This window comes from Suillus clintonianus (assembly GCF_016758775.1).
Source record: "Suillus clintonianus strain FC179 chromosome Unknown DEU56scaffold_156, whole genome shotgun sequence".
Classification (NCBI taxonomy): domain Eukaryota; kingdom Fungi; phylum Basidiomycota; class Agaricomycetes; order Boletales; family Suillaceae; genus Suillus; species Suillus clintonianus.
Window position 1 is genome coordinate 32,945 of NW_024539380.1, and position 24,589 is coordinate 57,533.

Sequence of the window (24,589 nt, forward strand, 5' to 3'; positions counted from 1 at the left end):
GACAGTCGAGCATCATGCCAACTGGGACCTCGAACCCATCCATGCAAGCCTCAATCACATGAACGAAACCATGGATCAGATGCTGAAGATTTTTAGACTTGACCGTCTGGAGCACCGGCTTGACTCTGATCCCGTTGAGCGGAGGCCCCGACGGTCCGAACCTCAAGCAAGTGGGCTCCCGTTTGGCCACGCAGAGCGGCCATTGAATGGGTTTACGCGCGAGGTACAGGAATTACTTCTATTCTTTTATTCATTGCTCATGTGCACAATATAGCCATATAGTAGTAGATGCTCCTCCTGCGGCTTTGAGTATTTGAAGTCATCTCCCACAGATCGTTGATGTTTTTTTATTGTGTCTTATTCACATCGACGACAAGATGTCGACAGCCTAATTATTGATTTGATTCACGAACCACGACATCCCCGCGACCCCACCGATCTGCAATTAGAGAATTACATTACTTTCAGACCTAAGTGGTGATATAGAAGAATCAGTCAATTTGTTTATCCGGCACAGGACAGACACGTCCCTTGGATTATGGGGAAGTAGATCTGGAAGAGACGGTAAATGACTGGTTGGACAAAGACTCAGAAAGTTGGCGTATTGTCAGAAAAGAGCGTTGGGCGCGAAGGGGAACAACCTGAGTGGTGAAAAGCTCTGAGATTGAGATAGTAGCACTGGGTGGGTATATATACGTTATTAATATCGTATGTTGGGTACTCTCCCGTAGCAAATAATCATTCCATCTTTGTTATGATTCTTAGGCCGTCAGTGCCTCAGAATCATTTTGCCCTCGGTGGCCCCCACGAACTCGAATGCTCAGATTCATCCATGTAGTCGACCACCACCGAGCGCTCGACGCGTACGCGTACACCGAGCTCCATGTCGTCAGCATGCCCACTATGAGGAGATGCGGGCCCGAACTCTGCATCGATGGGGGTTTTAGAGCCTTTGGAGTGGCTCTTGGACTCGAACTGTGAGCGGAGACCGGACATCACTTTTTTCTGCGCGGAATTTGTGTTACGCGCGACGATCACGTTTTCCAAGCGTTGGGTATTAGGCTCTGACATTCCTTTGCGAGTGCGGGCGAGTGGAGCGGAAGCAACGGAACAAATATGTATTGCGAGCGTTAGCGGATTAGCAGTCAAGCTATGGGGTGGTGCGCACCTCGTATATTGATGAGGATCCGTTGGCTCATGATCCACGTTACAGCATAACCTATTGATGCCCTAATGCATTCTGAGCGGTTTGATCTCCTTGACACCAGACGATGCGAAACTTACCCTGCGGACTAAGAATAGGAGCAAGTCGATATAATCGAGCTGAGTTTTCATGATGTATCCATAATTAAGCACACTTACCTGGGTCTCTATATCGGTCGTATGATATAGGATGAGGTTCAATACATTCGCCGCTAAGGGAATGTTAGGAGGATGCTCATCACAAGCAGATCGTACTTGCCGGACAACACGATGAAATATCCAATGCCATCATAGATCAAGCTAAGTATCATGAGCGACACGCATCGATTCTGCCATTGATGATGGACTTACACCCGTATCAGCCGTTCTACTCTAACAACAATGGTTTAGCAACCCTAAAGACGGGAGTGAAAAAGCGCACCTGCTACTAAGAGGATTATAACGCAGAAGATGCATGGTAGATACCGTCACCATCACGATGTCATAAATCATCACAGCGAGGTAGTAGAACCAGGTTGACAATACTCTGCCAGCATTTGCTGAGGTGCAACTATGGTTCGTGAGGATCTCAACAGCCCAGGTGGTAGAGGAATCACTTACTTTCCCTAAAAGGAACGTCGTTTGCATGAGATTTCGTTGTAAGGAACACTGACGTACATCAACCATAACAGCTGTGAGTTCTCAAGGTCAATGTGAACCCAAGATTAAATCATAAGCCAGAGCTTACGGGTGCGATGAAATAGATCGGCAAACCACTCCGCCTAAAACGAATAAGAGAAGGGATATTGTGTCTGTAAAGGCTCACCGCAATTGCGAATAGATATAGCAGCAATAGTGCGATTCCTATCCGCCTATCTCTTCTTGCAATATTGAATGTCCTACAGGGTGTTGTAAGTTTGTGCAGTTGCAACCCTCAATAAATTCACAGGACGTACCTGACACCTAGGATGACCTGCGATATCATAGTTTGTATGGCTACAGCGTGGTCAATAGAGTCCTGGCGGGCAAACATCAATAGGACAGACCTTTGAAGATAGGTGCCACAAGATAGTACTGTTGACATGTTTGGAGGGTAAAGGCGGTGGAGAAGTATCCGTAATTGCTGAGTACTATGGCCAATATACTAAAATAGCTGCATTAAATGTGAGCGACAAAAACATGACAGGAATGAGGACAAAACGTGCCGTATGAGAATAAATAGGGCGCAGGCAATGCTGATGGAGATCGAGCCTGTTAATAGTGGTACGTGAATGTTTGCATACACATACCTTATATGAAAAAATGACGATTGGCTTCGGTAAAAGCGCCATTCTGCGGGGAGGGTGAGAACGTAACTGGACGTGGTCAGCGACGACTACGGGGACGCTACACAGAAAAGACAAGGCTTACTCGTAAAATGCGATGGAGATGGATGCTATTCGCATATACTTCTCCGAGGTTGTGCTGTCTACAACTAAACGCCGTTCCATTTAATAGATAAAAGGCGCGTTGATTAGCTCTGCGTCAGGCAGATCTGTCCTTGATAGACTGATGCCAGATATGAGGCAAAAATTTGAAATGCAGCAGTTAATGACCAAGGCTTCTGCGAATAGCCTGGGACGCTCTGTTTTCAACAGAGAAAGGAAGAGAAACGGAGCAGGAGGAACTGGGAGCCAAGACATTGCTTTTCTACCAAGACCACACTTTGAAATTGAGTGAACATGGTTTTAAAAAGGGGGAGAGCTTGTCCAGACACGTCCGAGGCTCGGTTGAATTCAGACTCAGTAAAACTTTCGTGCAAGCCAAGTTTGAGCCAAGTACAAGCCAGCGAGGCGTTTTAAGGTCCAACCCCACAACGTTGCTGATCTAAGCAGACATGCGGGGTTTATTATAAAATTCAAGTCTCACACTTATCTCGAGGAACACATCCGACTGTCACCGTGAGTCCTGCCAGACGTCGTTTATAACTCACGCTAATATGTTTGAATCAGACGGGCTCCAGTTGGTGCACTCGCTGGGCTATCCAGCTGCCATAGCGAAGGTCCCAGGAGAATCTAGTCTGACACAGATTCGACTCACGTTCATGAGTCATCATCCTCTTCCCTGGACCTGCCACTGGACGACACTGGCTACTATCTTCAAGAACTAAAGATACCACAAGTCGCTCCCCCTCAGCCTCAGACCCCTCGATCCTCCTCGCCACTTCCTGCGGCCAGGGCTAAGGGGTGAGCTGCCATGAATGACAAATATGTAATTGGACCTTTGACATCCCGTAGACGGAAGGGTGAATTGATCTCTTGGCGGACAGTTTCGTGAATGGTGGTTTTTTTCCCTCGTGATATCTCATCACGAGCGCTCTAGCTAGGTGGTGTTGATGTTCCTATTCCCGTGTAGCCTCCACACGCTCAAACGCATTGTTTAAGTCTGGTGCTGCCAATGTCTCCATCTCTTCGGAACTCTATGCCTACAGGGCCCCACCATGGGCCCACGAAAAAGTGTCAATTTAGGACATGCGAAGAGTGAAGTATAAGTCCACTTCATTTAGTGCTCTTGACAACTCTGCAGCTCACTGGCAGTATATGCCGTATCCTTTATGTGAACCAGGGTTACATAGACGGGAAACCCTGGGGACCTTCTCAAGCTGATTATAGGTTCCGGGTGTATCGATGCCCCTGCCCTTAACGGCAAAGCAGAACCACTACCAGAGCAAAGGGAATGTCATGATAAGCATTTCTGCGCCTCAATCGATTATACCGCTACTAGTACTCATTATTCTTGCCTCAGAGTCCCTGAATATGACCCACTCACTGTGTTTAGGATCTTTGCTCCAGTATTCCACCGGGCGCCCACTTCACGAGCTAGAAGTTTGCGATACCCATGTCTATTTCTATCTGGATTGATTGTATACATCTTTGGCGGCATCCGTTGCATCGCTTGGTTGTTGCATTCCCCACATTTCAGAAACAAATTCTATGGCGCATCAGTGTCATGGCTATAACTTGCACGCCCTGGCTTAGTTCCTTCATCTTATTTCTCTTTGGCATCCTGATGCATAGACAAGATGTGGTGCACGTTATAAACCATATAGTTTGTGCCACGTTTTGCGTGGTAGCACGCACCATCCTCTTGGTACTTGTTGTCACCACTTTGAGCAATCTTCCTCCTGACGCCTGCAAGGCGGTGTCGCGAACTGGTTTCCTACTACGCTTGTGGTACGCTTCTGAGTTCATTTATTTCTTTGCTTTGCTTTCCCAGAACTTGGGGAGTAAATCGTATCAGATACTGCATACAGGCTCGACTTTCATAGCATCACTACAATATAACATTACACCGGTACTGCTGTCACCGCTAAACGTCGTTCTTTTCTCTGTCATCTCGACGCATCCTTCAATCAATGTATGAGAGACCCCCTCGGCTTCCTGAGCGATTCTGCAAATCCTAGGAACGTTTCGGCGAGTTGTACCTACAGAGGCGTTAAACATGCTTGATTTACGTTCGAGAAGTAGCACTCTTACCGTATCCAAGGCCTGCGTATATGAAGACGCAACTGTTGCTGCTGGTGGGGCCAAAGGATCTCTTGGGGCGTTGTTCTGTATGTCAATTGCAATTTGAGTCATTCTTCGCAAGGTGGTAGAGGATCTATCTGGACCAAATGATACTGCGTGGAAAGACAATGCTTTGCTAGAGATGGTGTCACAAGTCACCCATACAACGAAAAAAAAATCACAAACCCAAGACGAACCGCGGAGCGGCACAGATCTTGAACAGTCTGATCGGCAATACTACACTCGCCATCCGACAAAAATATGATTACAGGGGTCCTGAGAGTAATGTTGGAGATCTTAGACGCGTTTATGGAAAGATCGACGGACCTCTCTGTGCTCCAATGCTGTTCCATGACTAATTGAGCCTGCTGAACTGCTGCAGTGAAGTTCGTGCCTCCGTTGCAGCTATACTGCAAAACGGCGTCTAGCAATTGGTCTGGAGAACTGACGAAGTCGTTTACGAAGGCATTCGTAACGGAAGAACCAAAAAGAATAACGCTGTATGAGTCGCGCCGGGCTGCTTGTTGACCACCAACTGCTGCAGCACGGGCAGACCAGAAGCTATATAGCGAAGACAGCACAGCACCAAACCGGTTGTTAGAGCGTCGCACAATTCTGTCTGAGGCAGGCGTGTTCGGAAGGGGATGTCTGTCACCAGAGGACATGGAGCCAGATCTGCTGATAATCAGCAACAGTAGCTGCACGACAATTGTCTCGCACCTGTCAGCCACAAAGATTCTGGAGTATAATAATTGTATATTGATTAACGTCACTGCAACTGGCCAGACGACCACTTACACATGGAATGCTTGTTGCATAATCACGGGGTTCCTGCATGAGAAAACATGTCCATCATTAGAAACGTATCCTAAACCGACTTGGGCATTGTTAGGATCCATCGGCGGGTGAAACAAAGGCAAAGTGCAATAGGATGGCTGAGCAGTATTTCCAGTTGCAGCAGTGTGCTCGGGGCCTGGAAAAACGGTAAATCACCGATGGGACAAGCGCGCAATAAATCATACCACTACACATTGAGTCACTAACAAGAACACGATTTCATTTGTGTCATCACACTCTAAACATTCGAAACTCACCACTTGGCGAAATTTGCTTGCTCCTCCCGAGAATAAGGGTCTTTGAAGCCTGCGCACTATGTGAGCCCAGGAGTACACCAACAACCATATTACTCACCGGCCCGCCGCCAGAAGAGATTGTGCGTCATGAAGTCCTTAGCACGTTCCGGGTTAGGCAATAATCGCTTAGAGATATGCTGAGCCTCGTTGCTCCCTCTGCAAGCGGCGGCATCCACGGCGCGACAGTAGTCGATGTGGACGTGGCGGCCCAATGCCTGACAGACAAGGTTGCACATCATCGGCGCACCCTCATCATTTGAAGAGAAGCGACGGCCTTCGACCTCGAGACCCGTATCATCTGGGCCATCAACTGCCCATCGTGAAGAAGACATCGAACCATGTCTAGTTTCATGCTCTTGTTGCGGGTGACCTGATGAAATTGTTCGTGAAACATGAATACTGGCGTAGACCAACTGTACTTACCAAGCGGCAATGTACAAAAGTAGCCACAGTGATCACACCTTGACATATGAGAAAATGAGACACGGCGCAAAAACGAAAGAAAAGTCCATACTTCGCTCTGCAGAAATGCACCACTTTTTTGTCCAAACTGTGATTGTGAGGACCTTTATGAGCCACCAGGCCAGGTGGTACCGGCTTCACACATCTCAGTCGCTTGGCCACTGTGTTGACAGCGAGTCAGTGGCAGCGTAACATCAACCAACTCGCAAACATACCTTGCGAGTACTGCGAACCAGGATCGTATGTCAGCTCAGAAAATGATGTCCACGACAAAAAGAGTACGCCACCTTCGTGTACTGGAACGTCTCGTGCCTTCCAGTGAACGTCGCCTCGATTGATTGGGGCGCAGTCTCAATTTCGCAGATGCCTTCGGCAGTGCACTGCATGGAACACGAATGCTCCTCCCTATTGGATGTTTAATTATTGAGATACACCGGGTGATCATCGACGAACCCGCAGAGATGAATAGCGTCGTCTTCCAAGCCGTGAAGATGTTCTGTATTGGCACAAAGTCTCTTGCAAAGTTGGCAGGGGAAAGAGCAAAGCCGAGCATCACACTGGTGCTGGTCATGGTCCATGTCACTGCGGTACATAAGACGTCAGAATGTGGTGCTGGGCCTTCGCTTGACTTACCTTGGAATGCCACAAGTACCACGGCAAGGTGGAGTAGATCCGTCACCCAACCTCAGCTTTGACAGATCGCAGGGCTAGTCGCGTTTTCAGCGCGTAAAAAAGCCTGTTCAATGGTAAAACATACCTGACCGCAGGCATGCACAGTAGCGGCACATAGATGATCGTCTTCAGTGTGCCCAATCACCTAAACAGCAAGCTCGACGGTTTTATACCCACAGTGAAGATGATCTATCTCACCTTCGTACACTCATCCAGACATCCCTGTCTCCCAAAGAGTTTGCAAACTTGACCGCAGAGATGCGCATTAACAACACATCTGGAAGGGGTGATGAGCTCATGCGTGCATACTATAATGAAAGGCGTAACATATGATTTCCTGGGTGTCCTGCCCTGAAAGCCTGTCAGTCGTTTACTGCGCAAGTATAGATATGGACTTACAACATCGAGCAAGCCTTAGTCTCTCCGGATGTCGCGCAGAAATCGCAAGAACGTATGCAAGCATGTGAAGTCTGGCAATTATGCTGTCCGTCGTGCAGTCTGCTCTGAATACAGAGCAGCTCGCAACTTCCACATTTCAGCTTGCACAACTGCAAGTTGCTCTTCAAGTCTACTGTTGTGCTTTCAAACGATCTCATGAGCTCGTCAATGCTTGCTTGCCCGCTTTGGAAGCGAGCGACGTTCGACGATATCCACGCGCGAACGTGGGCGATGCGCGAATTGACCAGGCTGTCGATGTGAGCGGTCAAATTCTCAATCCAAAGATCCTCCGGCATGTGATGACGAGAATCATAGTCTCCCCATGCATGAGACAAGACTTGCAGAGCAGCCTCGCGAGAAGAAGATTGCGACCCCCCTGCCAATGAAAATTCAGACGAAGAATCTGGCGTCCCAATCGGGATGTCGTCATCGAGGTTCTTCATGAATGCCAGGTTAAACGCGATTATAACACAAGGCAGCAGAAGCATTTCTCACCTTCAAAGGTTCCGGGTCAGGATTAACCTCCTGAAGTCCAAATGCCAGAGCATTGGGCAACATGGCTGAAAGAAGTTGTGCTCGATGCGAGGCCATCGATTCTGCGAAGCGTTGTCGTTAACTGAATTATTGATTCTTTCTAACAGTACGCACGTGACATAGCGCCCCAATCGTTTGCCTGCGCAAGTTCTAATGAATGCCCTCAAAATGTACGACACATCGATCATACCTTCAGCTTAGCCATCAAGGTCTTCATCACATGAAGGAACTCCCCTGCTGTATTATGCGTCAATTTTTGTTTGTCCAATCGACGCTTGAGGGTTGGGAACAGCTTGTAAAATTCCTGCGACTCAATCACCGGCCTACATTGGAACAATCAAACGATATGTGGATATAAGAGACGCTGCACATACCAAGGTATGATATTCAACTGCCCGGCATGAAGGCGAGAAATGAAGTTGGCCTCTTGTTCGTCCTGGACTATTTGCTGAAACTTGAGGGCGAACCTGAGCGACGATATGAGCATGTATTCATGTGGATACAGTCAAGAACATACTCCCGAGTAATTTCTGCTTTGTCCGACTCCACGACATCCTAAACATCAACGAGTCAAAACACATGAAATGTAAATTTTAACAGGTGGAAAACTACCTTGATGATGATCACCAACGTAGATTGAAATAGACTCGGGTTAGACGCTGGATCTAGGACGGTCGAGCTTGACTGAAATGACTGGAATAAGCCTGTGATATCCCGGCTCAAGGCGAAGTTGTTCCGGAATAGCACCTACGTGAACGAGGTTAGGTAATCGTCAGTAACACACAAAGGGCAGCAAACCAAGTTAGAGATTGCAGTATTGAACAGGACGAGTAATGTATCTTCTTGAGCGGAACGCTCAATACTATGAACACCTTTGAAGGGCAGATATCAATATGGAATGCCCAACGACGACTGGTTCGACATGCCTTCAAAATCCAAAGCAACAACAAGAGCATCTTTAGTCGGAGTCACCGACATCCAGACCCCTTCTGTCGTACGCATGGCTGATCCAGCGAATGATGTGTCCACGAGATGGTTCAAAGCAAAACTTTTTCCCACCGATTGTTCACCCATGGATGACACAACTTTGACCGGCTTGAAGAAGATTCCACCGGATGAAGTCAGTTATGCTAAACTCGAGGCTTCCATGTAGTCATACCTTTTTGGCCATGTATGACTGGAACAAAGATTCATACCAACCAAAAGACAGGTGATCGACAATGCGGTTAACATCCGCGCCGAGGAGGGACTTCTCGAGTTCGGTAGAATATACACCGTCCTTTAGTGGAATGAATCGATTCTCCCTTGTTACTGCGATGTGGATTGGAATGAGGCAGAGGATATCCACCAGCCATTCCCCAGCTCTGAACTCCGACACGCTCCACTTCTCGCCTTCGAAGAGAGTCTTGGACAGGGCACCGTATGTAGTTGCAGAGACAACCATTGATTTCAGAATAGTTCCCGTCGGCTTCTTTGACGTCCTTTCAAAGTTGAAAATAAGGTCGTGGAAGTGCGGCGAGAACATAGGATGGTCCCGATCGGTAATAAACACCAATGTTCGCGGGCATCTGTTACTGGATGATGTGATCGTCTCTCGCTGAACGGCGGAGAGAACCGGGAAACGTGTCCACACTTCGGCGTGACAATCAATGAGACAATTGTGGGCAGTGACGTTCTCCGATTGAGTTCCCCCTCCTCGGACGCCCTTCTCTTTGAAGGTAAACTCCGTTACCTTACGAGTGATGTCGAGAGCGAATGATCGGCAAGAATTCGAGTCGATGTCAAGCGCAACCAGATGGACTATGCTCCTCTTGATCAAAGAAGTCAAAAGCAGCGGCTGATCCGAGGGAAGGTCCGGAATCTCGAGCGGAACGCCATCTGTTGAGCCGAAGGTACTCCAATGATAGGCGGTCAACATCAAGTCAGAGCCACGGGCGTGAGTAGCAATTAAGCAAGAACCATCTGGAGTCGAGTAAACTGCCTTAGGGATCTGAATCAGATTAAGGGTGGCAGGTCTGTCATACGTATATTAGCAATCATCATTTATCGAAAACTAAACTCCAACCTGAACTGCATCGTTGTCAGAGAGTATATTCTGGCTTGTGCCAATGAATCGACAAGCAGTAGCTCTTCGCTACCACATATGAAGCATGCATGAATGATGGTGACTCCTTCGATGTACCACTGAGTCAAGTTAATCGCGCTGCCAGAACCTTGGAAACTACGGGTGTTGTCGTGAACAAAGATGTGCAACAAAAGCTGATGATGTGTTCGTCAGACCCGTCCAGAAGATTATTTGTGGACCAACCTTCTCTCTGGCGACAACACTGAGCACTCGTTTTGACTCGTCAAATGCTAGAATAAAATCGCCGATTTTATCGCGATTCAGCCTTTTCCCGCGACCCTGCTTCAAGGCGCCTTCGAGAGCGGTGAGGCTTTCTAGATACACCATCAGGTTCCCAGAACGATCAGTCGTTGCGAGCAAGATCTTATCGCCTGAAAGAAGTTGTGCTCTCCTAGATGAAGAGCGTCAATTCATAGATGCACCACAATGTCAAAGCACTGACGCCACCGAATGCCCAAGAGGCAAGTTGAACGAGTACGCCTGCCTGCCGGTAAACTTCGGTGAGGGAATCATGGTAGGATCCATTTTCAAGGAATGTTGATCATGTTCCATTAACTGCATGAGGTGGACAGAGAATTCAAATACAGGATCCTGGAAATATTCCCTTCTGCCATTGACGTATATCTGTGCTGTTACTATGGAACATTTGAGCAGAGTGGGAATGTATGAGGATAGCTCGACCTACGCTGGTAATTCTTTCGTGTCTCCTCGGCGGAATTGATGACAAAAGTGTGCCTATCAACTTGAGATGAAGGCAAAGCAAAAAGTGCAGAATCGCTTACGAATGCTGCCCTGTTTGCGAAAGGTCGTTGATTTCATGGATAAACTCCCTCCGTAACTCGATAAGTTGTTCCTCTTCACGACTAGCAGCTTCTCTCTGAACCTGAAGTAGACATTGATCGGTTTGTATGTGCAGTGCAAAATGCACCAAAGCTCGAGTCTGCTTCGTCACGTGTGACCTAAAGTACTCCAGAACGTCTGTTTTAGTTTCGGCTGCAATTTTTGCCATGATGTGGGATGGTTTGACATCCTCCAACTCCACGAGGAACTGAGCGTCGCTAATGGAATTGGTGTCTGCTTCTTTCAACGTTTTACCGAAGATATGCGTATCCAGGTCAGACACGACGGTGGTGCTGACTTTACCCCACAAAGCGTTTACAAATCCCTTGGGCTTCTCGTGCGGAGGGTTCCCTTTGTTAATAAACTTGACGGTTGCCCTAACGTGTGACATATCCTCGTGGAGAATGATATCGATGGACCTGTCACGGGTTTCCTTCGGCATATCAGGATAGTCGCGAAGGACATTCCAGGCAATGCAGATGCGTTCTTTGCTGTCTTTGAAGTGTCGAGAGCTGATTTTCTCTGAATGCGCTTTACGACGAAACTCTTCCCCAATGTCTGGGTATAATGCAATGAGAGTATCAAGCTCATCTGCGCAACCGATAAATAAGATGCAGACCATAGCAAATATAACATACTCATACTTCGGCCTGAATTACTTTCCGGTTCATTTCTAGTGGAATGCAGAGAGGGATCGATAGCGGAGGTACTTAAAATGATATCAGCGATAAATAAGGACCTGTCGTGGATAGAACTCACGAAGAGACGGTACCAGCAACGCCAGCCATGACCGAATCTGCGAACGGCATTACTCAAAGACAAAATCATTGCAACAGAGGACAGACCTAAAGCCGTGGGGCCATCCTGCCCACACTGCGCAGAACACGGGAAAGATTCGTGAGTGAAGGTACTAGGGCTCGATCAGACGTAGGCAAAGTGTGTGAAGTAAAACGCACGGAAATTTCTCGATGATAGCATCGACCAAAGCCTGGTGAAAAACCTTAACTAGAAAAGGCTCCCCCCTCTTCAAGTCCCCTCTCATTCTTCTTTCCTCTGACTCCTTGCTAGATTTAATATTCGACGAGATAGCTGTGGATCGCTGCCTAAATTGTTCACACTGTTGTCGGAAACGATCCCGGATGCCATTATCGATCAGAAGTTTTAGTGCATCGGCATTCAGACCCTCGCAGATCAGTAAAGCATCGCTCTTCCTAGAGGGGTGTCAATTGATGACCAAAGATGAGCCGGTGTGATACTCACAGGTAACTGCCCAATTGGACGCGAGTTATGGATTGGTTTCCCATTGGCTCCGCATTGAGCCTGCCGGGTTGAAATGCAACGGTCATGAACCCTTGGGTCGTCTCACCATGCATCAATTCAGGCTTCGGCTGTTCGACGTCCACTGTTGTATCTTGGTGAGGCTGGGGCATGGTTATATGCTTGGAGGTGGCCTATAGATGCGACTCTAAGTACTTAGCCAGTCATATCAATAAATCGGACTAACGTTGAATCCTTGGCGCGACTTTACGGCCTCCTCCTGCTCATTTGTTTTGGAGACTTCAAACGTGAACAGCCTACTGGACTCATCATGGTCTCCGTCGGGGTCCATGACGGCGTCTTCGCTTTCTTGGTCATTCCATACAATCGATTGAGCATGCTCCGAGGAAATGAGCGCTATGACCTGATCGCACATTTTCATGAGATATCTGGCATGTTTCGTTAGGGGCAGTGCCTAAACCATGAAAGACTTGACGAACCTCATGAAGGTCACGCGGTTGCGTCTCACAGACGAAGGAGCTGAGTCATCCCATGTCGAATCCTCTGGCCAGTAGATGAGGAAAAGCTGTTGGTCAGGTGTAGCCTCGCAGGCTGTACGAACAATGTACAGTCCAGAACGAAGACTCGGCATTGAAACACTTGAATCACGTTGGTTCGCAATCAGCTGTTTGGCGCTACATGGTTTTTTTTATCAAGGTGTCGATCTGCATACTGGCAATGATCTCACATTTGTTCGTCGACGACACCCAGAGATGACAGGAGTCGCACAATTTCACCCTTACTCCCGTACACGCCAACGGGCTTCACGATGAAGCGGTCTAGCGCGGTGAAGTTTACTTTCGTCATGGACACGTATGTGCCCGGACAAACACTGTTGATAAATGCACGAAGTGAATCTTGCGCTATAATAACCTTGTCCACTAGGAGCAAGATTAGCCAAGGTAAAGCTTTTCAAAGACAGTGAAGTCACCTAGCCCACCACTCCCTCGCTCACTGATCAAATCTAGAACCCTATACATCCCATCAATCGACTGAGCAAGGTCGCGAGCATCACTATGCGGAGAGGAATCTTCCACGTCCATCTGAATCAGAACGTGAGAACTCCAGCCCACATGATGATGACCGCAAGCCCAAAGAAAGTGAACCTACGAAGTCCTCTACAACATCGGATCTTACAGATTGATAGATGTCGTCATTATCCGAATCCTCAGACATCATGGTAGCGTCTGTCGAACCTGATTGATCACCTTCACCTTTCAACGCTGAGAGTACTTGTGATGCCAAGGGCTCATCATCCGAGTCATCGTCCATCTCGTCTATGGTGATCGATGGGGCAGATGCACGGGAATGAGAGCCCTGGGCAAAACGATTCAAACTTTTATCGCCGAGATCGACTGATCGATCTGTGCAGATGGTGAACGGTAGCTTCCCTGCGCATGGAATTCACCAACCGACTCCTTTCCCTTTGTCACGGTTTGTCTCCTGCTTGAAGGGTTGAGTGTCACTGGCGCTGACCGGGAACATTCCTGGTGGTTCATACGATCCGTACATGATGGTGGATGAATGTGAAGAACAAAGAACCTGGTATCGCCTCCTTTATAGTTGGCGGTGCCGCCAAGTGCCTTGGAGTCTAGGCTCAGTCAGCGCCTCAGCCACCGACCTACCCTAGCCTAGGATTCTGAGTCAGGGATTTACTAGTTTTAGCTCATTGTGATAATTTATAACGTGCCTTTGGAATATGATGATAAAGGTCAGCGAGTGCACACTGCACACGATATCATCGTAAACGTTTGGGCTACGGCGCTCGAGCTGGTCAACCTTGGGAATGATGGGGATAGCCAGCTTGAATTGTATTCAAGTTGGCGTTAATAGTTAAAGTTGGATTCTAACGTATCCGTTGGTGGCTGACCGTGCGAAATTTGTAGACTGCTCGCTACGATAAGTGCTACAAACTTGAACAGAACCCTTGAAGTTCCAACTACATTCTACAGCTACAAAAAACAACCATTATGGAGCGAATAACCGGTCGCTTCCATAGAACATAAGACCTTCAAAACACTGGACCGGCTTGAAGTTTGTTCATAAACCATAGCCCAAAGCTTCCGCGGAGTCGGCGCGGACGATCCGTCGGGCGCCAAAAACCGTATATCTTCCACTGTATTTCAAATGGTAATGATGCACGGGTATATCAGCCATCAATTATCAATCATATATTAATGGCGCGACCGTCGACGCACCGTTTCTTCGAACGTCGAGGGTATCAAACAACTCGTGCACTGTGCAGGCCCATGCTCAAAATCGAGATATTTTCGAGACGATGGATGTTAGGGACGTCAAGTTCTTCACCGATCTTGCAACCTGCGAAGTCGTCTACCGTGGCACATACAGATGTGGCATAACAAGTCTAGGTTGTACAAATTCTGGATTGAGTAGAGCATGTTTACAACACATAAGACGTCATACCTTCGGATCCCCTTCCTCAGAGACAGAAATCCCATTGTTCGTAAGGGCAGGAAAGATATGAGCCGCCTGAGTAACGCCTGCTTGAAGACCCCGGGCGCGAACGTTACGTGCGAAGTCATCATGCTGCTGGAAGGTCGTCAGATCGCAGATACCAGTGATCGAGCAGCGAGGGTTCTCACGAGCGATGACCTGACTGAAACAAGATACAGACCAGATGTCATGAGACGTGGAGTACTCGCTAAATTTTGCTTCTGCCGTTCTCTGATCAGTGGGGCTCTCAAGAACATGTCGCTGCCTGGGAGGAAGTCGAACGACAACCTGAAAGCATGGAGGGAGTGAGGGTCCAGCATTTGGCAAACTTGACTGTAATGCCGGAATGTCAGTTCACGCCGATGCGGCGACTATAATATGTAACTTCAACAGACGGACGAATTGATAGAAGTAACATCGGGCAAGTTCAAGAAGCTCAGTGTCGTCAGTTGGTAATGTCACTTGCGACGTTGTGGACGTTGTGACGACCAGCGTCATTTGGTGTATGGATTAACATACAACAGAGGAGCATAGCGCACACGAGCGCTGATAGTATGAACTGGTGCATGTGAGCTGCGAGGCGAGGCATCGGTTATATGCCGCGTCCGATGAAAGCTTGTCAGGAAGATTTGGAGGGAAGAGGTACACATTCAGACATGGCAGGGCAGCCGATTAGTCTCGTCGCTAGCTGTCTGACGAGGGGCTATTGAGATACCCCTTTCCTTTATTCAGTTCATCGCCTTCGATGACTCTCGCTTAGTCGGAAGAACTGCCATCAACTTGTTCTCTATCAATGTTGCCTAGCTTCCCAAAACACTTCGATATCTCAGAACTGAGAGGGCAGTCTTAAAAAGTCCCGAGCGACATCTCAAAAAGAATGCCCGCGACCTGGGCGCTTATCTTGCGCGGACCCCTATTTTCTATCGCGTAGACGTCAGAAACGATCATGATACAACGTTGGCAATGTAGTAGTGATACAGTACAATAGCCTCACAGTCCCATAGCCGTTAATCGCCTTGAAGAAGCTCCACCGCACGATCTTGCTCACGGCGCGACTTTGGCAGCTTCACCACTAGGTCTGCTTGTTGCCTGCAACTCAGATTAGAGCGTGAGCTGTACATCTCCCATAGACACTCACAAACGCATCCGCAACAGTAGCTTGCGGTTGGTGCTTTGTATCTCAGCAGCGGTCTTTATGGCACGCGCAAACAACTCAGCCCTGTGATCCACCTTCCTTGCTTTCAGGATCTGTAGCGTGAATGGTGTCAGTGATCTCCCTGTATCTATGCCAAGATATTTCATTGACCTTGTTCTGACTATCAACTCGGCCTTGAATCTGGCCACTTTGAATGAGGGCAACTACCTCCTTCTCAACCTCGTCAACGGTCCAGCCGAATGCGGCGCTCATTCTGTCGAGGCGAATGGTCTGGAATGGCTGGAAGTAAAGCACAACCGCGACATTACGAATGAGGTTTGTCAGGTCATATACATGTGAGTACATATGAATGTCCACGTAATGACGTGTCTGGTGCAAGAAAGACAACTTAGGGTTATAGATATTGATAGATATGAAAGACATACCGAGTACCGCTCAAGAAGCTCCAAAACGTTTTTAAAATCACTTGAGAGATATGACTGGATCAAGTCTCGAACGTATGGTTCTTGCTCGATATACGCAGAAAAAATAGCATTTCCCGTAAGTTGAGACTTGATTGCAGATCGTGACATGCTGGCAAGAGCGCATAGAGTCCCATATATAGCAAAGTCACCAGGGGCGACAAGCTGGAAGGGACATAAGCAAAAGTTGACTGAAAAGAGAATTACGCCTGCCTTGCCAATCCAATCGCCAAGAGAATCCGGAAGGCCAATCCTCAGGAAGAATTGGGCAGCTTTCTCGTAGTTGGCTTGCCCTAGGTGGAACAAAGCCATCGCAAAATCCAGTTTGGATTGTACCTGGTCACGCTCTGCCGACTTTTTAGGTGGCGCGGCAGCCGAATTATTGTTGGAACCAGCAGCAGCGTTGGATGCTGCTGCTGCGCTTGCCGTATCAAGTGCGCCCTCCGCCTTAAAGACGTAGGAAGATATGTGTGCGTAATTGCGTTGCTCGATCACAAGCTATAGGAGGCATTAATGAACGAACATAAATACCAATTAACTAGAACATACCTCTAGCACAGAAAGACACATGTCAAGAACATGTTGACTAGTCGAGCAGAACTCCCTTGATTTCGTATAATGTTTGAGTGCTTGGGTATAGTCTCCAGTGGCGCGGTAGAAGTCGCCGAGATCTCTGTGTCCCATCTGATGGATAGGTGATAATTAGAGTGTCCGAAAGAATCAAGATGCTGGTCGTACCCTTATGCTCTCTTTAATCATGTTGTTAGAATACGTCTTCAGTTCAACCTCTAGCTTCGTTCTCTCCCCTTGATTCTTTTTCGCAACCTCTTCACACCACACTGTGTTCACTGAGCACAACTCGCTGGTGGAAGGTAGTTGCACCTCTGGCAGGTCCGCCACAGCATCATATGCATTCATCACATTCTGATAAAGGGTTGGATCACGAAGCTCCTCGATCTGCGCGAACGCCAGCTTCAACGCCTGTGGTGCCAAAGTCGGACATGTTGAGATAATATGCACAAGCCTGTCAAATGCAGTTCGACCTTGAAGAGTGGGAAGCCTCGATCTAAGCAATAGTGAATCAAGGGGGGTGTTTTATATCATACCAGAGTATCCCGAGATGTATGCGTCTAGATCGAAGGGGTGGGCATCGTCCACTGGTCGAATTCGTCTCCTCTGGACTGCAGGAGGTTGCAATAGGGAGATATCGTTCTCAATATAATCAATTTCCATCCCGAAGACGCTTGGGTAGAAAAGGGAGGTGGTCGAGTGTCACTGTCTGTTACGCTGCAATGATCCAACTTCAGTAGTGTTGGATATGTCAGTTTGCCATCGCAGGGCCCTTGGCACAGTTGGTAGCGCGTACGCTTCGCAACCGTGAATTGCGTAAGGTCGTGGGTTCAACTCCCACAGTGTCCACTGTTTTTTTTTTTCATAAAATTCGATCACTGGCCAAATTTTCTCCCAGCATACAAGATCTGAACATGTAGACCAACCAGTTTATTTACATGCTCAATGAACGATGTATTGAAGAATCAAAAGTGAACATCCATGCATTTTTTTGAAGACACGATTTTGCCCCATGCCCGTTCACAGGCTTTAGTAAACTACAGTCGAGGATGATCTTCTCTCTTCACACCATGCCAATGATACTCTTGACCCTCAGGTTCCGTCCATGCCTTCAGGAAGTGTTCTATGGCTGAGCAATCTCGACATATCTGAGATCTTCAATTGCCCCGCAGTCAGTTATCAAATCAAAGACCGCTTGAAGGCAGATTTGCTTCTTAATACTTCGACAACCCAGCCAGCTGCTCCTTCGAATGCGTTTGTGAGTGTCCATAGGACTTGCGCAGCCAACGATCGGCCCTCTGCCTACCTGCATGTACCTCACTACTTGCTCGCACGAGCCGCGCCCGCAGTGGTGGAAGACACGAGTTGAGCGGCAGTAGTTCTAAATCTCACAAAACTGACTGCAAATGGTAGAGGTGTCGCGTAATGAGATGCGCACGCACAGTGCGTCCCGTCAACACTTGAGGGTCGGTGACATGGAAAAGTAGTATTAACTACTCAAATCTTTTCCAGGCGTGCTTCTCAAATTCCTTCAGCTTCGCTCTCCTGGTCGGGCTACAGGGCAAAAGACATCAAAAGACTGCGCTAAGACCTATCGCGAATACTCACAGGACAGGTACGCGAGGCTCAATAAGGGCTCGTTGTTGCATGCTTCGGAAACGATCACGGAATAAGTTGCCTTCGGGCTGATGGCAGTCTATCAGCGATGTCGATAAAACTGGCGCAGTCAACACACCTTCAGGGTTCGGAGGTTTTCGCTCAGATCCTCCCCAATCTGAACCTCGATTTCATTTTCAGGAACTTTATATTTTCCTAGCCGTTGGCCAGCTAAGCCCTTTCTGAGCTTCATCTTCAGCGCCAGCTGTCTTGCCAATCGCGCTTGATTTTGCTGTTGGCTAACTTTCTCCACAGTTGAGCGGAGAGATTTGACCAAGAATATCGTGGCAAGCATCTTTTTTCTTGCCGCTTTCTCTGCCAATGCTTGTTTCTAGTGCAAGCTCAGCGGCGATAGTAAGGAAGCGACAAAAGGCTTACCTCCTCGCGCAATCGCACCGCTTTGGCTCGTTGCTGTTTAGTTTTACGTGCTGATGGTTTCTTGGGTACAATTGCATCTTCCTGTACGACTGGTTCGCCGTCGTCTAGGGGTATCTCGTCCAGCGTCATTCCAAGTGGAAGGCCTTCCGTGACATTTGTAACAAGTGCGCGTGCATCGGCAACCTTGCGTCGAATCTCGGCTAATCGATCCGCCTCTTCTTGTCTACGTCGCTCTACCTTGCATGCCTCCATAATAAGTTCATCGTGTGCAGCGGCAGGAGGATTGTATGATGATCCTTGATGTGGTTCCAATACAGCAGGAACTTCTATGACATCGCGGGGGTGAGATAAATCTGGACGCTGTGAATATCGTCAGCAAATCCGTGATGGCGGGGAAAAGAAGATATACCTTGATCTTAGGTTTCTTCGTATGCTCTAATCCATCAGCCAGCTCTTCCATCTCCTCGGCAATCCATGGATCATAGGAGCCACTGTGTTTCACAGCAGCACTAACATCAATTAAAGCACTCCCCGCACCGAACTCTGTGTGGTCCATGACCGCATTGAATGGACCCTTCCTGGGCCGCTTTGCGATGCGAAGAAGGCGTTCCTTGTCAGCCCTGCTGACTTTTGATCGTGATGATGCGGAATCTTTTGTTGGGCGAGAAAACACGGCAGGAATGGCAGATCGTTGAGAAAGTATCTTCGTGGAAGTCAACTCGGCCTTAGAGTACCGCGGCAACGACTTGCGGACTAAACGATTTCATACTCTTTACTTAAAAATCTCTTGCAAGAACTTACCTCTATCATCTCCTTTGGTGTCCACAACGAATAATTGATCGTCTGTCTGTTTCTGTAGTGTGGAACTGTCAAATTCGATACACACCATTAGATGATAGGCACAAGCAAGGCAAGGATTTTCCACACCCGATAACTCGCTCCTCTGAGCGCAGACTCTCTAGACCCTGTTCCACTGGCTGTATGTCAATGTTTTTTCGCCATGCCTTTTTGCCCTTACGGCTCGATTGAGCTAGTTGGGAGGGTGCTCCAACACCAGGCGCGGCATTTTTCCGGATAGAAGATTTTGAAGCTGGAGAGACCTTGCTGGTTTTCGTTGGAGCCATTGGGTAGCGGCAGCCTCCTTGACCTGTTGTCCTAGTGAGTTCTGATGAAGTTCTTGCAGTCACGCATCACACCCATATTTGTCACGTCTGCCAATCGTGTCACATTCAATGGCAGAATTCAAAGTTGTCTACCAAATACACGATATATATCAGTTGTACTACGTACAGTACACGTCTTCCGACCACGATTCGTATTTGTCCATGGTTTCTGTGAGACTAGTTGCCTTAGCTCTCCCTCCTCGGACTGCAACCCTGTGCAATGGAAGTCTCATTGGTGCTTCATCCAGGTGAGTAAGCTTCTCCATAACCACCACCGCCTTATCAGGGTCTCCGTCCACTACATTTGTAGCAGCCCACTCGCGGAATTTTGAACCGGGTAAATCTGGGTTGGCATAAGCTGGATGCTGCACGCTGGATTGCATTGCGTCGTCCCTGAACGACCTCGTCCGGAATGGACCTGGCTCGATTATGGTAATCTGCCAGGCATCAGCCTAAGTTTCTCATTGATAATAGACTGGTTCAACCTGTATGTTCCATGCCGGGTCCAGTTCCTGTGCGACACTTTCGCTGAATCCTTCTAACGCTGGACATCTGGGCTGAGATACTTCATGGTCTTAGACAACATGCTCACCATGTTTACTGTTGTTCAAAGCCGTTGGGTAAGTATTGAACTCGCACATGGATATGCTCACTCACGATGCGGCATAATAAGACATTGCAGGTCTCCCGATCAAACCCAGAGTAGAAGAAACCTGCAACAACCTTCCCCCGATTGGTTTGTTCGCCTCCCTGAACGTCCGGATGCCCTTGTCACGTTTGACGCGCCCCAAAAGTTCACTTCGAAGGTCTTGCGGGCCTCGTCGTCTCTCATGGACTCCATCTCTCCGATAATAGCTATACCTGCATTATTGAAAACTACATCGACACGTCCGAACACCTCTTTGGCTTTTACGAATGCGGCAGCCACCTCCGAACTCTTTACGACATCCATCTGGATGATCAGCAACTGGGAGGAGGGATATTGTTCGGCGAGACCGGACAAGACTTCTGTGCGGCGTAGAGTTGCAACCACCCTATTTCCGTTCTTCAATAGGAGTTCTGTCATGGACCGGCCAAATCCTGTGGACGATCCAGTGACTTGTATTGCCTCGTGAAGTCTTATTTCTCTATCAGAAAATATCGCAAGCTTACCTAGCCAGACCTTTGATTCTGCCATGATGGCAAGTATGAGGGACGCAAGCCACGATTGGCTCTTTCAAACAATGAGACTATTATAGAAGAAACAAGTGTCTTCCTTCTATGTGGTCTGACTGAAGACTATCAGAATGTGGCTGCCGATCATGACATGGTCTCTCGATCAGCGCCATTGCGTGCGATTACTCAGCTCTCAGTCAGCATAGCAACCGTTCACCTCTCCCTCCAATGTCCATACGTGGACCAGCCAGGTCTGCACACGAGAAGGAAGGAGAAGGACCAGCCTTGGTAATCATGAATCAGGTACCCAAGCTTTTATGTACTGTATCCGAGACGGTGGATGGTACTACAAGGACTGAGACCACATCATAGTACTGACGTTGTGCTATGGCACATTGTGGCATGACACAGTGTTCTAGGGATTCTACCAGAAGTGACCCTTCTACAGCACCCGAGGTATATCAACACTTGACAAGGTGGCAAGATACCGGTGGTACTATTAGCCCATTTCGTGTTTCACCGCATTGGGATCTCGGGCCAGCAATCAGCGCTTAACACCTTTGCTTCAGGTCTCGGAGGGAATGCGCACGTTAACCAACACGGATTATGGCCACTGCTCGAAGAGCCTGTGATCGACAAATGCTCCCCGGAGTTTCTGGCTCGCCGTAGATCTGCGCGTAAACACCATGCGCATGCGGACTACTTAGTAGTCATTGCCTAAATCCCAACGTACACGTTTTTCTGGCTTCTAGGATGCCGCGCTTATTTTGATGTGACAGAAAGGCTACGATTTGGCCACGATCCTGGAACGTTATGCCAGCGACAACAAGGGGGACGTATTAATGGTGCTTGACTGGTGCGCCGAGCCACGGTCTACCGATCAACATTCCATTGCTTCGGATATCAGTGGCACTGTTTGTGGTTAACGAGCAGTAAACGGTCGGAAATATGCCATCATCGACGAGCGTTAACGGACTGGTCATGAACTCAGGGTCACATTATACATATGCGAACTAGCTTCGGATACGATGGAATCTGATAGTCGCCCTTTCCTGAGTGCCTGTAGTTTCGACTTGGAACGATGATATTGAGGTAGGTGCGTCGTCGTGTGTAATCCGTGTTCAGAGCACAAAAACCCATGGAGATTCAAAGCCTACAAGTCAGCTATACTACGTGAAGTAGACATTTTCCGTCCATGATTCGTACGTGTCCATAGTGTCGGTAAGATTCTTCGCTTTATCTCTCACCGCTTTAACTGTACCCCTGTGCAGCGGAAGTCTCAGCGGCGGCTCATCCAGGTGAGTAACCTTCTCAATGACTACCACCGCCTTCTCAGTGTCTCCGTCCGCTACAGCTGAAGCCAGCCACTTGCGGAATTTCGAGCCGCCCAACTCTGGATTGGCATATGCTGGATGTTGAGGACTAGGTTGCATGCTGTCCTCAAACATTCTCGTCCGGAATGGACCTGGCTCAAGTATGGTAACCTGTCGGGGGCTTTAACTTCAGTTTCGTTCTGAGATTGGAGTGGCTAACCTTAATATTCCACGCCGGGTCCAGTTCTTGTGCGATGCTTTCGCTGAATCCTTCTAATGCTAAAATACGGTATGAGCCCATGATACTACTATGACGTGAGACAGATAAGCTCACCATGTTTACTGTTATCCAAGTCGTTGTGAGCATTGAAATAAAGCGTGGGTATATTCACTCACGATGCAGAATAATAAGACATTGCAGGTCTCCCGACCAAACCTAGGGTGGAAGAAACCTGCAACAACCTTCCCCCGGTTGGTTTGTTCACTTCCCTGAAAGTCCGAATCGCCTCCCTCGTCACGTTTGATACACCCCAAAAGTTCACTTCGAACATCTGGCGAGCGTCTTGGTCGCTCATGGACTCCACCTCCCCGACGATAGATGTGCCCGCATTATTGAACACAACATCGACACCTCCGAACACCTCTTTGGCTTTTGCGAATGCAGTGGTTACCTCGGAGCTCTTTACGACATCCATCTGGACGATCAGCAACTGGGAGGAAGGATACTGTTTGGCGAGATCTGACAAGGCTTCTATGCGGCGTAGAGTTGCTACCACTTTATTTCCGTTCTTCAACAGGAATTCTGTCATGGAGCGACCAAATCCTGAGGACGATCCAGTAACTTGTATTCATTTGTAAAGTCACACCCCTACATGATCAAATGTCGAGAACTTACCTAGCCAGACTTTTGATTCTGCCATGATGGTAAGTATCAGGGGATGCAAGCGACGAACGACTGGTTCTCTCAAGTATCAGACTGTTGTCTTTATATCACGACTTGTGGTCTGAATCAGCGCGTTTACATGTTCATTGATTACTCAGTGGTCAGTCAGCAAGACTCCTTTGCTTTGTGAGATGGTATCATGGCGGCGAACTTATAATTAGTACGTGTAACGTCCCGCCACGTTCACTCACGACTTAATTCGAAGGAAATGAGGGTGGTGATCAAGTGATCATGATGTATTGTTCTTCCTTGGAGTTCCTTCACAGCATGGGGGTGTCGATTCAGAGGTCCCGAACAAATGGCTATAGCCCAGACCCCTGGCACTGCTTGCCCTGTTTCAAGTTGAACTGTGTTCTGCACCTCTATCCAAATCCGCAAACCCCTTGGTGCTCTACCTCCCCGCATTTCTTTTATGCTCCCTACAACAGCGAAAGCTGGCAAGTATGATGAAACCTCTCAGTTCCATCCACTGGACCGACGGCCTCATGGCTAGCACTGGTATCTCCGGAAGTTCCACTCAGAAGGAGATCCTGATACAGAAGGAACGACCTGGAACGACTTTCTTTCCTTCCATCAGGGTCTGCCTACGGGACACTGGAAGGAGATAGACTCGTCGGCGGACATGAGATCAATATTCAATGACGCCAAGTGATAACATGCGGACGTCATAATGGCGCATTAATGTACCATGTGCGCAAGGCATAGTATGTAATTAAATCATGGATGCAGCGCTGATTCGGTATCACACAGTCAAATTTTATTATACCACAACCACCTTTCGGTCGTTCACACCTGAGATTGCCCATCAGTGAGTTGTCTATTTCCGCCTCATTCGAAGGCCTTGAGCGTTTGCTTTTCCACTGAATCACAGCTGACCACGTACAACTACGTGTCTGATTCACGGCTCATGCAAACCAGGTTCGCCTTGCATGCTTAACCCTAGTCGCACCATCCCTCATACACCTTCCTATCACACTTGAGGGTATGACACAGATGGTGCTTGCCGGGCGGGTCATGGGTCGGGTGTTATGGGTGCCTACGGCTGGTTCACCCGCACGGTCGTGGGTCTTGGAGATCTCTCGGGCAAGAATA

The 24,589-nt window shown here is 48.2% G+C and overlaps 8 protein-coding genes and 1 non-coding gene across 9 annotated transcripts; 1 reads left to right on the plus strand and 8 right to left on the minus strand.

The window, feature by feature from the left end:
* Positions 1–631: 631 nt before the first annotated feature.
* Positions 632–3,100, minus strand: DEU56DRAFT_162764 (uncharacterized protein). The gene is made up of 15 exons (XM_041344836.1): positions 2,593–3,100; positions 2,472–2,537; positions 2,388–2,417; positions 2,229–2,335; positions 2,139–2,178; positions 2,009–2,081; positions 1,931–1,964; positions 1,853–1,874; positions 1,625–1,753; positions 1,555–1,575; positions 1,463–1,503; positions 1,363–1,415; positions 1,285–1,292; positions 1,169–1,230; positions 632–1,064 (listed from the first exon to the last, which is right to left on the minus strand). The coding sequence occupies exons 1-15, from the start codon at positions 2,670–2,672 to the stop codon at positions 784–786; spliced, it is 1,047 nt and encodes a 348-aa protein (XP_041201881.1). The 5' UTR covers positions 2,673–3,100; the 3' UTR covers positions 632–783.
* Positions 3,101–4,386: 1,286 nt separating this feature from the next.
* Positions 4,387–14,106, minus strand: DEU56DRAFT_984883 (uncharacterized protein). Its single transcript, XM_041360015.1, has 44 exons — positions 13,939–14,106; positions 13,661–13,879; positions 13,359–13,612; positions 13,180–13,291; positions 12,937–13,129; positions 12,689–12,883; positions 12,436–12,637; positions 12,192–12,382; positions 11,888–12,142; positions 11,777–11,841; positions 11,691–11,727; positions 11,576–11,640; positions 10,874–11,522; positions 10,777–10,826; positions 10,534–10,726; positions 10,275–10,482; positions 10,032–10,225; positions 9,126–9,981; positions 8,893–9,061; positions 8,765–8,838; positions 8,579–8,713; positions 8,484–8,521; positions 8,341–8,433; positions 8,157–8,289; positions 8,081–8,105; positions 7,928–8,028; positions 7,394–7,869; positions 7,322–7,345; positions 7,193–7,271; positions 7,080–7,139; positions 6,956–7,029; positions 6,776–6,904; positions 6,610–6,727; positions 6,538–6,547; positions 6,375–6,483; positions 6,284–6,321; positions 5,919–6,230; positions 5,822–5,870; positions 5,750–5,766; positions 5,526–5,700; positions 5,448–5,465; positions 4,914–5,402; positions 4,698–4,863; positions 4,387–4,645 (listed from the first exon to the last, which is right to left on the minus strand). Exons 2-44 carry the CDS (start codon positions 13,758–13,760, stop codon positions 4,574–4,576), a joined length of 7,002 nt encoding a protein of 2,333 aa, XP_041201882.1. The 5' UTR covers positions 13,761–13,879; positions 13,939–14,106; the 3' UTR covers positions 4,387–4,573.
* Positions 14,107–14,180: 74 nt separating this feature from the next.
* Positions 14,181–15,036, minus strand: DEU56DRAFT_984884 (uncharacterized protein). The gene is made up of 3 exons (XM_041360016.1): positions 14,852–15,036; positions 14,673–14,798; positions 14,181–14,613 (listed from the first exon to the last, which is right to left on the minus strand). Exons 1-3 carry the CDS (start codon positions 15,020–15,022, stop codon positions 14,470–14,472), a joined length of 441 nt encoding a protein of 146 aa, XP_041201883.1. The 5' UTR covers positions 15,023–15,036; the 3' UTR covers positions 14,181–14,469.
* A 417-nt stretch (positions 15,037–15,453) lies between these two features.
* DEU56DRAFT_839760 (26S proteasome subunit RPN7-domain-containing protein) lies at positions 15,454–17,642 on the minus strand. Its single transcript, XM_041354922.1, has 8 exons — positions 17,426–17,642; positions 17,058–17,362; positions 16,869–17,003; positions 16,533–16,817; positions 16,284–16,484; positions 16,009–16,227; positions 15,841–15,950; positions 15,454–15,791 (listed from the first exon to the last, which is right to left on the minus strand). Exons 1-8 carry the CDS (start codon positions 17,550–17,552, stop codon positions 15,710–15,712), a joined length of 1,464 nt encoding a protein of 487 aa, XP_041201884.1. The 5' UTR covers positions 17,553–17,642; the 3' UTR covers positions 15,454–15,709.
* Positions 17,643–17,656: 14 nt separating this feature from the next.
* DEU56DRAFT_t116 lies at positions 17,657–17,738 on the plus strand. Its single transcript has one exon. It is a non-coding gene; the product is annotated as a tRNA-Ala (tRNA).
* Positions 17,739–18,382: 644 nt separating this feature from the next.
* Positions 18,383–20,047, minus strand: DEU56DRAFT_748200 (P60-like protein; the record flags this gene model as incomplete). Its single annotated transcript, XM_041349334.1, has 7 exons — positions 18,383–18,443; positions 18,498–18,574; positions 18,625–18,876; positions 18,924–19,283; positions 19,333–19,676; positions 19,725–19,789; positions 19,851–20,047. The coding sequence occupies 7 exons, from the start codon at positions 20,045–20,047 to the stop codon at positions 18,383–18,385; spliced, it is 1,356 nt and encodes a 451-aa protein (XP_041201885.1).
* Positions 20,048–20,127: 80 nt separating this feature from the next.
* Positions 20,128–20,871, minus strand: DEU56DRAFT_839771 (uncharacterized protein). The gene is made up of 4 exons (XM_041354923.1): positions 20,744–20,871; positions 20,679–20,686; positions 20,572–20,630; positions 20,128–20,523 (listed from the first exon to the last, which is right to left on the minus strand). The coding sequence occupies exons 1-4, from the start codon at positions 20,761–20,763 to the stop codon at positions 20,206–20,208; spliced, it is 405 nt and encodes a 134-aa protein (XP_041201886.1). The 5' UTR covers positions 20,764–20,871; the 3' UTR covers positions 20,128–20,205.
* DEU56DRAFT_163391 (NAD-P-binding protein) lies at positions 20,563–21,476 on the minus strand. Its single transcript, XM_041344837.1, has 3 exons — positions 21,239–21,476; positions 20,744–21,184; positions 20,563–20,686 (listed from the first exon to the last, which is right to left on the minus strand). Exons 1-2 carry the CDS (start codon positions 21,261–21,263, stop codon positions 20,778–20,780), a joined length of 432 nt encoding a protein of 143 aa, XP_041201887.1. The 5' UTR covers positions 21,264–21,476; the 3' UTR covers positions 20,563–20,686; positions 20,744–20,777.
* Positions 21,477–22,340: 864 nt separating this feature from the next.
* On the minus strand, positions 22,341–23,561 carry DEU56DRAFT_839777 (NAD(P)-binding protein). The gene is made up of 5 exons (XM_041354924.1): positions 23,450–23,561; positions 22,951–23,395; positions 22,889–22,896; positions 22,775–22,833; positions 22,341–22,725 (listed from the first exon to the last, which is right to left on the minus strand). The coding sequence occupies exons 1-5, from the start codon at positions 23,472–23,474 to the stop codon at positions 22,411–22,413; spliced, it is 852 nt and encodes a 283-aa protein (XP_041201888.1). The 5' UTR covers positions 23,475–23,561; the 3' UTR covers positions 22,341–22,410.
* Between the last annotated feature and the right edge of the window lie 1,028 nt (positions 23,562–24,589).

Excerpts from the sequence above, each read along its gene's own strand:
- DEU56DRAFT_162764 (XM_041344836.1), bottom strand. The coding sequence starts at position 2,672 with ATGGAACGGCGTTTAGTTGTAGACAGCACAACCTCGGAGAAGTATATG. Across the intron at positions 1,965-2,008 it reads TATATCTATTCGCAATTGCG|GCGGAGTGGTTTGCCGATCT; the intron begins GTGAGCCTTTAC and ends TATTCGTTTTAG. Across the intron at positions 1,576-1,624 it reads TATAATCCTCTTAGTAGCAG|AGTAGAACGGCTGATACGGG; the intron begins GTGCGCTTTTTC and ends CATTGTTGTTAG.
- DEU56DRAFT_984883 (XM_041360015.1), bottom strand. The coding sequence starts at position 13,760 with ATGTACGGATCGTATGAACCACCAGGAATGTTCCCGGTCAGCGCCAGT. Across the intron at positions 13,292-13,358 it reads CCGATGTTGTAGAGGACTTC|ATGGACGTGGAAGATTCCTC; the intron begins GTAGGTTCACTT and ends GTTCTGATTCAG. Across the intron at positions 8,029-8,080 it reads CGATTGGGGCGCTATGTCAC|AATCGATGGCCTCGCATCGA; the intron begins GTGCGTACTGTT and ends AACGCTTCGCAG.
- DEU56DRAFT_984884 (XM_041360016.1), bottom strand. The coding sequence starts at position 15,022 with ATGCTGGACCCTCACTCCCTCCATGCTTTCAGGTTGTCGTTCGACTTC. Across the intron at positions 14,799-14,851 it reads TTTCAGTCAGGTCATCGCTC|CAGCATGATGACTTCGCACG; the intron begins GTGAGAACCCTC and ends ACGACCTTCCAG. Across the intron at positions 14,614-14,672 it reads CTGAGGAAGGGGATCCGAAG|ACTTGTTATGCCACATCTGT; the intron begins GTATGACGTCTT and ends TGTACAACCTAG.
- DEU56DRAFT_839760 (XM_041354922.1), bottom strand. The coding sequence starts at position 17,552 with ATGGAAATTGATTATATTGAGAACGATATCTCCCTATTGCAACCTCCT. Across the intron at positions 16,485-16,532 it reads TTGGCGATTGGATTGGCAAG|CTTGTCGCCCCTGGTGACTT; the intron begins GCAGGCGTAATT and ends TGTCCCTTCCAG. Across the intron at positions 15,792-15,840 it reads CTACTGTTGCGGATGCGTTT|GCAACAAGCAGACCTAGTGG; the intron begins GTGAGTGTCTAT and ends TCTGAGTTGCAG.
- DEU56DRAFT_839771 (XM_041354923.1), bottom strand. The coding sequence starts at position 20,763 with ATGTCTTATTATGCCGCATC. Across the intron at positions 20,524-20,571 it reads ACCCGGCATGGAACATACAG|ATTACCATAATCGAGCCAGG; the intron begins GTTGAACCAGTC and ends GATGCCTGGCAG.
- DEU56DRAFT_163391 (XM_041344837.1), bottom strand. The coding sequence starts at position 21,263 with ATGGCAGAATCAAAGGTCTGGCTAG. Across the intron at positions 21,185-21,238 it reads AGAATCAAAGGTCTGGCTAG|TCACTGGATCGTCCACAGGA; the intron begins GTAAGCTTGCGA and ends AGGCAATACAAG.
- DEU56DRAFT_839777 (XM_041354924.1), bottom strand. The coding sequence starts at position 23,474 with ATGGCAGAATCAAAAGTCTGGCTAG. Across the intron at positions 23,396-23,449 it reads AGAATCAAAAGTCTGGCTAG|TTACTGGATCGTCCTCAGGA; the intron begins GTAAGTTCTCGA and ends AATGAATACAAG. Across the intron at positions 22,726-22,774 it reads ACCCGGCGTGGAATATTAAG|GTTACCATACTTGAGCCAGG; the intron begins GTTAGCCACTCC and ends AGCCCCCGACAG.